At 41.5% G+C, this 11,494-nt stretch overlaps 1 protein-coding gene and 1 long non-coding RNA gene across 2 annotated transcripts; one reads left to right on the top strand and one right to left on the bottom strand.

Annotated features, from left to right (window-relative positions):
• Nucleotides 1–2,121: 2,121 nt before the first annotated feature.
• LOC115584844 (uncharacterized) lies at nucleotides 2,122–4,293 on the bottom strand. Its single transcript, XR_003984618.1, has 3 exons — nucleotides 4,222–4,293; nucleotides 3,959–4,046; nucleotides 2,122–2,542 (listed from the first exon to the last, which is right to left on the bottom strand). It is a non-coding gene; the product is annotated as an uncharacterized LOC115584844 (long non-coding RNA).
• Nucleotides 4,294–6,150: 1,857 nt separating this feature from the next.
• hoxc13a (homeobox C13a) lies at nucleotides 6,151–10,513 on the top strand. The gene is made up of 2 exons (XM_030422666.1): nucleotides 6,151–6,958; nucleotides 9,297–10,513. The coding sequence occupies exons 1-2, from the start codon at nucleotides 6,295–6,297 to the stop codon at nucleotides 9,551–9,553; spliced, it is 921 nt and encodes a 306-aa protein (XP_030278526.1). The 5' UTR covers nucleotides 6,151–6,294; the 3' UTR covers nucleotides 9,554–10,513.
• The last annotated feature ends 981 nt before the right edge of the window (nucleotides 10,514–11,494 follow it).

Here is an 11,494-nt window from a genome sequence, read left to right as displayed (position 1 = left end):
TTTTCTGGAAATAGTGAAACTAGTCTTTGTTCTGAAGAAAAAAAACAAAAAAAACCCACGCGCAACTGCATCTTAACTATGAAATATGGCAACATCTCGCAGTCAGCATCGAGTAGTGTACCACTGACGTTTTAATAACAATATGTTAAGTAGACTAAATAAAAAGCCTGTAAAGCCTGTGTTGTATTTAGTAAATCCACTTTGGCCAGGCTGCAGCGGTAGTCTGCCAGCCTGCCCTCCGTCCTCTGGGCGCGGCTCCGCCTGGCCTGCTTTATTTTGCGGTTAACCCACAAGCCATCCTCTCCTAGTCTACCTGCTCTAGATGAGGTTAAACGAGTCAAATCCGAGGTAAATTAGGCCTAAACTGCAGTGTAGGTCGCCTTTCTCATGCGTGGCTTTTCACCAGCCTAACAACGTGCAGCCTCCATTCTGTGTGTCATCAGAGGGTGAATAAAAAGATGGTTTACCTTATTACAAAGAAACATCCACCTACATGGATAGAAATATACTGAATGTAAGACAAGCCACAATCTTTTATTCTAAAGCCTCTACGTTCGTAGATGTGCTGCACTGTGCCTCCGATAACTGATAAAGGTTTAAAAAACAGTCTGTTACGCAAATGCAGGAAGGTGTTGCGGGTAGAGTGAGAGTAAAGGGTGTAGCTCCCCCCAACACCTCTGTATGGTCTAAACTCGACACTTTTGTGTCCTCTATTCACTGTATGTCGTTTCACGAATACTTAAGCTAATTTCGGTTTGCTTGGCAAACATGGCTTCCTACCAATGACACCAGCTTACAGTGTTGCAGTACATCTTTTTTTGTTTTTGTTTTGAAGACTTGAAGGTTTCTGCTCCGTGCTCATAGTGTTGGATAGAAGTCACTGTTGTTGAATGCTAGTGTCCGACCTGTATATCCAAACGTTCTGCTCATGCAAATGCAGCAAGATCCAATGAGAAATGCGTCAATAGGAATATGTGAATCTTGGTGCAAAATAGGAATTCGCCTCTCGTAATCTTTTTACGCATGTGTTTAAATGTGCCTCTCGACTTATTGTGAAAAACAATTCATTGTTTATCACACAACAAACGCTGCGCTGTGTATATTTTAGACCAAGATTTAGCATATTCTTTACAAAATCATATGCCTTCATGTGCCCGGGCTGTTGGCACAGACGTCCAGTGGTCTTGGCTTTTTACGATTCGGACATTTTTGATCGTAAATTAAAGACAGTCTGGACGAGAAAACACCAGATTGAGATGCCGTTTTAGTTTATGTAGGAATGTTTTCATGACAGTGGTCTTCTGCCTGCCGAGCTACACACACACACACACACACACACACACACACACACACATTACTGAAAGGAAGCGAAAATCCACTGTCTTGCAAAGGAAAATATTGCATTAGCTCAAGCCTAAAGGCAACATCCATGTAACGCGTCAGACCAGGGGCTCGTGACGCACAGCCGCAACTTATAGATGAACACCAGTCCTGATTTACCGTGAGATATATCTATGCACTACAGTCAAATGTTGGTGCATGCAGTTAGTTCACACACTTAATGTGTCCAAAGTGAATCCCACTAAATTCGACGTGTCCTTTTGGTAAAATCCTCATTGGGAAAACGCATCAGCACTATTTGCCTTAAAACTCTTATAGTGCGCGCGTCTGCTCTGTTTCTTCGGCCGACATAGCCCACTGCCCAGTGAAATTACCACTTGGTTTACTTTGATTATAAAAATGGTTTGATCTCATAAGTCTGAAGCTGTCTGGAAACTCGTAAACATGGATGCAACCTGATTTCAGCATGCATGGCGCAGACTCTACCTGCGAGCTGTCAACACATTCTTGGATCGCTACATCGCCTCCTCAAACACTTTTTATGCCCAGGGACTTGCATCACTCTCCAGACCGGTGAGATCATGTTTGACAAGTAATGCTTTGGATTTAATGAGATTTTATCCAGATTCGACCTAATTACGCATGTGTGAAATAGACATGCAGAATCTATGTCACATGGTGATTTAAATGGATGGTGTGCTGCGACAAAAGGCGGACACAAGTATTTATTTTTTTATTTTTTTATTTTTTTGCTAAATCAAGATAAAGAACACTGACATATGTGATCATTTGAATCGTTTCGGTGGAGTTTTTGGTCGCTGTGTCATTATAATTTAAATAGCAGGTATATAATGTTGTAATCAGTTGGAGTAGTAGTGTATAAGACTTGCTCCGCTGCAGGATCAAAACAGCATATGCTACACAGATACTCTATAAAGACATATTGTGCTTACATAAGACATATTGACTGAGTCATGTGCACATGCAGGCAGTTCCTGAGAGCGGAAGCCGCAGGTAGGTAGGATTTGTGTGGGGATGGATGCTCTCCCCTCCCCCACAAAACCTCTGCAATCAGACGGGCTCTCTCTCTACGTCAGACGAGGCCTGTCTGGAAGGACATGATGTCTGGTTGTGAAGATATTTACAGCGGCACATCATGGCTGCTTGTCAAGATATTGATAGTTGTTTCTGTTAACTGTGACTGCAAAAAAAAAAAAAAAAGAAAGAAAGAAGTGAAACTGAATATTTGAGTCCTCCTTGGCAGATTGATTTACGCTTTTTAGGAAAACTTATTTTGAAAATGAAAAATGGGCGAAAAGTTGCGAAAACGAAGCGCTGACAAGTAACCATCACCTGGAAGTTTCAAACACAGCAGCAGTTTTGCTATTATATTAATGTCAAAACGTTTTTTTTTTGTTTTTTTTAAATCTGTAATGAGTAATTCGGTGTTTCAGTGACGCCACATGGTTGTAGTTTTAACTTTAACGTCGTGGCACTGGAATTATTCGACTTCGCAATTTGGTTAAATTATCGCGACAGCCTGTTATTAATCTACAGTTTTTTCCGCCCACGGCTTCTTATTACTCGGTCGAGTTGTTGCAAATATAATACAATACATGGTGACTAAATACAAATTTAAACCCTGCTAATTACTTCAATTTCAGTCCGCATCCACTCGTCTCCTTTAAGAATTACAATTTAAATATGGAGGATTCCCAGCACCTCCGCCCCACGATGTGCACGTTTAGGGTGTGTTCCGGGTACGAAATTGTCAACTTTCAGACCAGTCGGCTGTCTTACTTAGCGGTATGTTGGTGGGTGAATTATTTCAAAATATCACATTGATGGGTAATTTGTGTTGTGTGGTGAAATTAAATATAAACCACGTCTATAACGTGACACTTGGGCGTGAACAAACACGAACCCGTCCTTAAAGAAATCCATCCCTTCTGTCTGAAAGATAATAAAGACGAAACTTGACAGTTAAAGTTATATCTTTCAGAACTTAATATTTTTGCAGGACGTGTGTTGGAAACTGGCTGAAGTCTTGTCGCTGTTGGCATTAAGGAGTTGAGGAGTTGGCTTCAGGTCTTTTAGGGCATTGTACGTTTTTGCTCTGGTGGAAATGCGCCAGACGCTTGAATATTAAACATCAGGCTAATCATGTTGTTGCTCTCACAATAACTGCCGAAGAGATAGATCTTTCAAAGGTTAATACAAGAGAAATACTTAATTCACTAACTCTCTTCTTGTCCCTAATATATATATGATTTTCTTGTGCGTTTTTTCTTTTTCCTGAACCATTAATTATGAGAATGTGAAGAAATAATCCCTATTTTCCACCCTCAGCTTTGGAGCAAAACCACAGACGTGTGATTTACAGCTATTGCAGTATAAAGTGTAACCTAATCACATCATGGAATATTTCTTTTTGTCTTCTAAATTTAACAACTTGCACTATTATCTCTGTGACTTCTGCCGCTAATCTGACCGTCGCTACATCATCCGTGTGTCCCACAGAGCCAAACTTCTCGACTATAAACATTGGTAGATAATGTTGTAAGTCAGAATGAGCGAAAAACAAACTTAGAATAACACGATACCACTTATAACTTACACAAAGTCCTCTTCTCCTAAAATCTGAGCTTTCCTGGAAAATATGTTAAGCTGGAAGGAGCCGGTTTCCTGCTGTCAAATTCCTCATCCTTTAAATAAAAAACACAAGGGATTATTTGGACTTCTCTCCCTCTTAGCACACAGCAAATATTTTAGAGAGAGGGGTCTCTAAATAACTGCTAGTTTGCATGCATACTCTAGTGTGAAGTTCATTCTTGTCTGTCTAGACTCTGATTACGACCCTGTTTGTCTGCGTTTTTTTACCTTGACCTTGGACTTCCGTGCAGCTGCCGTTTGGATGAGCCCTTTCGTAGTTGTAATTTCCCTGAGACAAAAGAGGCTAAAGCCCCTGTCCGGAGAGAAGCGGACAGGGGTCTGAGCTTCCCTTTTTTTTTTTTTTTTTTACAAACACAACGGTGGCCTGATTATCTCCGAGACAACTCAGCAGTGCAAAAATGTTGGATAAAACCAGGCACCCTTCGCGGGGCAGCTTGAAGCCTGCTTTATGAGTGACTCATGGGATAGGCATCACAAGCTTATTTTATGGATACTCTGTGGGCCTGTCCCGTTGGTGATATTTCAAACTCTAAAATACAGATAAAAAACTTTTTAAATATTAGTCTAGAAGTAATTTTAAAGAGAGTGCTGAGGTGGAAAAGAAATGGAGGATTTCCGCAGCTGATTACAGGGGCCTTGTGACGAGAGATGAGCTGACGAGACATTTTTATTTTTTTTTTATTTTGACGAGAGCTTTAGTCAGTTTCCAGTCCTTTTGAATGTGAAATAGGACGTGTGTAAAAACAGTGGCGGAAGATAGTTCCTGAGTGAAATAGGTTCGCTTTTCCACCATGGTGTCTAATTAAATAGTCTGCACACAGTCCAGCTCAAAGCCGCCCCTTGTTCTTATTTTCGCCCATAAGCTTCAGCATTCACTTGCATGTTATGTATGAATGGCTCAGTGGAACGGAAACGTCACATTAATTCGTCTCACGCTCTTTATTAATGTTCATGTTATCGCTGAGAAAAAGCGTTTGGACCTCACCGAGAATATTACGACGGGAGGTAATCTTGGGCCAAACATATTGCGGCAACAGTTGTGTGGTGACTAAACGAGGCTGCCATTAATTTGTAAGTAATAACTGTAATTTAAATCTTCAAATTAAAGATGCACAGTGTCCTGAAATGTAAATTGGCGATGACGATATCTTACCTGGAATAGCTTTCAGCTCGTCCTGTGGCTGTTCAGGTGCAGCGGCACACATTCAACTTTGCTCAGACTAAAAGCTGCCTAGTTCTGCATCTCACACACAATCAAAGACACACACACACACACACACACACACACACACACACACACACACTGCAGATACAAAAACTGTTTCTAAAAACTAAATAAAAACGAATCAAGTAAGGCAAAAAAAAAAAAAAAAAAAACATGTCACTCAGCCTCCATAATATGAGCCTGTGACAGTCAGCATTATCAGTAAACATAATTAAAAATGTCCTGCTGGAACAGTAACACTCCACAGGAAAGCTTTGGTGACAGATTCTCATCTCAGCATGTTAATAGGTGACCCAGTGGCAGTTGTATTCGGGTTTAAAGGAAATGCGTCCTTCAGAAAAAGGAGTCTTGATAAGATTGGATGGTTTACACACACACTCACACACACACACACACACACACACATATTTGCTTTTGAGACTTCTGCATTTCTTAACGCGCAATGTTAAGTTTTAATATAGACAATAAATTGACCACAGACCAGGGATTCCAGATTAAATCAGTTTCTTTTTATTATAAGATTTAATAATCAGACTAAACCTCATCCGGAGCGTACCGCATCCACTGAGGGAAACAAAGTTTGCGCACCAATGCGTCAGGACGCAAGTAGACAATTCAGATATTTGATTATTAGATATTTATATTTTTTGTTTTATTTTCCATGTACATACTGTGACATGTATGAGAGGCTGTTATATTCTCTGGCAGTCCTCGGAGTCGGCCAAATTTCATACGTTGTTTTCGTTTGCCCCAATCCTGAAAGTATTCAAACTCCCCTTTAAGGGTGTGGGTCTAAGTGATTTAAGCCAATGATATGACTCGGTATTCTGCAGGAAAAAACTGTGACATGTGAGGCAGTGGGTCTTTAAAGGGCTGCTCTGCCCCAACTCGCAAGCCCAATCTCGTAGGACTTGTTAGCGTATCACGTGCCAGATTCTTAATGAAGTGGACACACGAGGGCCTCGTGTGCGCATGCGCTTGGTGTAAAATGTAGTTGGAAATGAGGTGTCCGTCTTGGAGTAGTCGACTTTTAAAAAGCATCGGCAGCCCCTGATATGACGACTTCGCTGGTTCTGCATCCACGCTGGGCGGACACCTTGATGTACGTTTATGAAAAAAGCCCGAATGAAAACAACCAGAATAAAAGCCAAACAATGGAGGGACTGAGCGGTAATTGCCCTGCGACCCACTGCAGGGACCTGATGTCGCACCCCGCGCTGGGACGACATTCTGGCACCATAGCGACCCACCAGGGCTCCGTCTACTCGGATATTTCCTCTCCAGACACCGGCCGGCAGTGTCCCGCTCCTCAGACATCATCCAGTGCATCTTTGAGCTACGGTTACCCCTTTGGAAACCCGTATTACGGCTGTAGATTATCTCATTCGCACAACGTGAACTTGCAGCAGAAGCCCTGCTCGTACCATCCCGCAGAGAAATATGCCGAGCCCAGCACAGCGCTGCCCACGGAAGAACTGTCCTCCAGGGCGAAAGAGTTTGCCTTCTACCCGAGTTTCGCCAGCTCATATCAGGCTGTTCCTGGATACCTCGACGTGTCAGTGGTGCCCAGTATCAGTGCCCATCCTGAACCGCGGCACGACGCATTGATCCCCATGGAGGGCTACCAGCACTGGGCTCTCTCCAATGGCTGGGATGGGCAGGTGTACTGCTCCAAAGACCAAACGCAGTCAGCTCATCTTTGGAAATCACCTTTTCCAGGTAAGGCACATTTATCTTCGCATTTATCTATATCTATATATCTATCTATATATATGTATATTATTATTATTTTTTTTTAATAAAAAGCTGTCTCCTGCAGGCTGGAATTCATATATTAGTCCTGCGGCTTGGAGGCTCCAAGAAAGCTACTTAAATGTAGTTGGATATTTTTACCCTGCTGCGAGGTTATGGCTTAGTCTTTGAATTTTTATTATGTGCCAATTAAGTGCCAATATCAACTTACAGGGAAGTCCAGGGGAACTCAAAATTTGCTGAATAAACGTGCAACTGTCATGTTATCAAGTGTCTTTTATGGACTCTGAAAGCACAGACACTGATATTCTCTTTAATATTGAAGAAATAATCGTGGATTTAGTTAGAAGTGTAGGTAAAATGAAAGAATTTAGTAAGAAATTGGGAGATCGAGGAGCTTTTCAGATACATGGCCCATAAGTGTTTTAACATTATTCCAGGAACGGAGCATTTGCAGTTGTTTGTCTCTGTAGTCATATGATGAGTGGAGATCAGTCTCAGTCACGTACAACAGAAAGGACACACCGGTGCATACCTTTGCCCCCTGTATGACAATATAGTGACTAAGCTAGCCTACTGTGTGTGGATTGTACCAATAAATCTCAGCGCCCTGCGATGTGTCCACAGCGTTTTGCATATAGCAGCATTTATTTGTCAAACATTTCTATTGCCTGCAGACTTCAGCACCAAATAAAACAAAAGGTTCACAACCGCCGATCAGTTGACGTTATAATCCAGGCTCGCCTTTTGCTTTACTTACTGTCATGCAACATGCACGATATCTGATAATGGACACTGGGGCCCGAACAGTATGCAGTTTACAGAGTGTTTACTAGACTTCCGCTTTTACCACAACGGGTTTATTATCTTTGTGAAATCTGCAGGTATTTTTAAATCTCAGATAGGGATGTTCTCAGACCTCGACGCGTCCTCCCTCGCGACATTTGCCCCCCATTTGAATTGAAAATACACAAGCCACGCAAGCACGGGCACGCAGTCAAATGCGCGCGCACACATGCGTGAAAACACAAGCGCGCGCTGTCCATGTCCTCCTGTCTCGCGTCATGTACACACATGCACACAAACTGACTCACACAAATACACGCAACAATTTTTCTTAAGATTTTAGAAAACAGCGAACTCTCACTCATCTTCTGTTTCCTTGTGAATGGATATCTAATATATAATAAGAATAATCTATATATTCTTGCTTGAAAGTCCATTGGCCAAAATTTAAGATCCGTCATATGCACGTCAGCTGTGGCGAAATATCCACAGCCCCTGACTGTAAAATTGCACAGGGGTAAAAAGCTCCATGTCTCACATCTTGCCACTATTTCTCAAGGTACTGCCATACTTGTCCTGTCATGTTTCTCATTGGCTGTCTTGCACTCAGCTCCAGCTTTGGCAAAAGGGTGTAATCCCAGGACTTTACTTACCTGAACAACAAGAAATTTAGAAATAACGTGGTTAAACACACACACACACACACACACACACACGCTCACACAGAAGTGTATTTTTTCGGGAAACTCGGGGAAGTGTCAAATGAATTACGTCTGACACATGTGAGATTGTTCAAAATTTTAAGTTTTCATGCTTATCAGTTAAGTTGCAGATGATAATTTCTATTTTCCAGCCGGGCACTGCCTGACCTATTGCGCCCACATTGAGACTAACTGTGACACTGATACCCTGCAGTTTAATTAAACTCCCTGTAAGAGATTTATCTCACAACAACAACGAGGTTTGTTGTGTCGTTTAGTCAATCAGCAGATAATGTATTGACGTGCAGCCTCAGGAAGAACAGTAGTCTCTGGTCATTGTGGGAACAATGCACAATTGTAGTGGTTGTAAGTTGACAGTGAGTTCATGCACAGAAACAAAGGATGGTCCGTCACCGTGCACCACATGTAGAATACACTGTACATGTGTACATTATTGCGTTCATGTATGTCAGGTGCAGCACACCTGAGAATCTGACTGCAGAAAAAAATCTGGTTTGTGCTCATCCATCCCCCCCATCTGCACACACACGAACGCGCGCGCGCGCGCACACACACACACACACACACACACACACACAGGACAGAGCGGAGCCTCAATCTTGAAAATACAATCATTTGAAACCTTGTGAATTATTTTTTACATTTTCTTGTCAGTAGTGAAATGTAACATTTCCCAGCTTGTCTCAGAAATAGACGTGTCTTGTCAGCTGCAGTGCTTTTGATTCTGTGAAGCAAAACATTGCGGTGTTTTTACGCATCGTCTAATATTTTCCTGGCATTTCTCTTTTCCTTTGCAGATGTTGTGCCACTGCAGCCTGAGGTCAGCAGTTATCGTCGTGGGCGTAAAAAGCGTGTCCCGTACACCAAGATCCAGCTGAAGGAGCTGGAGAAAGAGTATGCAGCCAGCAAGTTCATCACCAAAGACAAGAGAAGGCGCATCTCGGCCGCCACCAACCTCTCAGAGCGTCAAGTCACCATCTGGTTTCAAAACCGACGAGTCAAGGAGAAAAAATTTGTCAGTAAATCCAAGAGCACTCACATGCACACTACTTGATAAGATCAGCGACCTCCTTTTTGAAACTGCAACTCATACCTTCCAAAAAAACATCTTGCCATATATTTTACCTCTTGCATCGAAAAATCGTGGCTGACGAACATTTTGGCAGAGTGTTTTTTTTTCTTTTAATTTAAGTTCCATCATCTGCATCGACCATGCCAACACGCCCCCTGTTTTCAATTTAGAGAGAATGCTCTAAAAACTGTGAAAATATTGCAAAATTCACTTCACATTTGTTTTATATGAATGTACATATATAAATATATAATATTTAAAACGATATCTGTATTTCAAAGACAAGTATTGCGTGTTTTTTTTCCAAGCCAAATCACGAACGGACTGATGACATTTCTAAGACTTGCAACGGGGAGATCAAAAACAGAGGAGACGGTTCTTTTTGTCATTTTTGAAAAAACTGAATCGCCATATGGACATGAATTGTGGCGTAATGACACGTTGAACTTGAGACTTTTTACCATCTTCAACAGAAAGCTCACAGAGAGGACTTTCGAGCGAAAGAGTGTGATGCTGAATTTCAAAAAGCTATGTTCCTCTGTGTGGGATATGTTCTCTTAAGCCTGGGGTAAAAACAAAGGCTGCTATGTTGTTATTCTGTATAGTGCAATGCCTTTATTATTTAATTCATATTATCTAGTATGGCGGAACTGTAAACTGGAAATATCCCAAGACCTGTATGTTTTCCTTTGTCAGTGAAGGATTCTGTCATGCAACTGGAATGATTGTAAACCATTAAAGTCAGTGAGTATTACACATAAATGCACAATCGTTTATTTTTTATTTTTTTTGTTGTCTTTGTTAGTGTAGCATTTCAGCTGATCACACACCTTGTACGGAGCCTGTAATTTCTTACTTTTCGTGCAGTATGTTGAACTGTATTGTGGTGTTGAATTACGTACTGGTAACGTGTTTCATAAATAAATGATGATTATGAAAATGCTTAAATATTCAAGTCAATCAACCATTGCAGCATTTCCTTTCGTTTCGAATTACACTGGGTGTCATTAAGCAGCAAAAGCTCTGACCGCTGTCGCCTCTTCCTCTTCAACATGAGTCTATAACATCAGCAGCGGATGGGCGAGTGAAGATTTTTATGTTGCAAAGTGCTTGATTAAGACTAAGTGGAGAGTTGGAAGATCCTGTTAATTGAAAACGGGAGATGATCAGTGGTTGCGCACGGATGGTGAGCGGCAACGCGCATTTTCTGACGCTTGCAAACTAAGAAAAAAAAATACAAAATGAATCATTATATTTGGACTAATTTCAAATCCTGGGAGGAGATTAAAACTTGCTGGACCTGATCTTTAAAAATGAGTCACAGCCGGCGCGTGAGAGAAAGTCACTCTGTCTAAATCTATCCTACCCGACCTTTCGGCTCCCAGCGCATACTTTAATCAAAGTTGGTACCAAAGATGTATTATTACCTGTTACTTGGCGGATGATCAGTTGGTACAATCTTCGCAAAAACAGGCCTGAAGGCACATCAGTGCTCAGGTCTCACAGAAACATTCAGTGGCTTACCCAGACTCTCTACAGTATCAGTTCCATATTCTAAAGGTACAAATTAGTGCACAGTATAACCCGCACGCAAGAATTCATTGAGTAGTGTATTTGATTCATTAGACCGCACCATATTCTGCTGACTATGCGTTCTGTGAGACATCAGCAATACGTGCGTAAATGAAAATGGCAAAAATGTACGCGCCTATTGTATTTTTGCAGCACATGAAACCATATATGCTCTATACGTTCTATAGTCCTGCAGACCCCGTGCGTATTTGGATTTTTAGTCATGCTGCTGCTGTAACTCTGTTTCAGAAAGAACAGGTGAGTTTTGCCATGAACTTGAGGTTGCATTTGAATCTATATGAACGTATTTTAGTTATATGAACTCCCAAACACAACTATTAATGAAAATAA

Source organism: Sparus aurata, chromosome 7 (assembly GCF_900880675.1).
Source record: "Sparus aurata chromosome 7, fSpaAur1.1, whole genome shotgun sequence".
In the NCBI taxonomy this organism is placed as follows: Eukaryota; Metazoa; Chordata; class Actinopteri; order Spariformes; family Sparidae; genus Sparus; species Sparus aurata.
Note: the sequence above shows the minus strand (reverse complement) of the source record. Positions and strands in the feature narration are given on the sequence as shown.

What these genes read in the sequence shown, in the direction of transcription:
- hoxc13a (XM_030422666.1), top strand. Translation starts at nt 6,295, where the DNA reads ATGACGACTTCGCTGGTTCTGCATCCACGCTGGGCGGACACCTTGATG. An exon ending in TTGGAAATCACCTTTTCCAG is followed by an intron (nt 6,959 to 9,296) that starts GTAAGGCACATT and finishes TTTCCTTTGCAG; the next exon opens with ATGTTGTGCCACTGCAGCCT.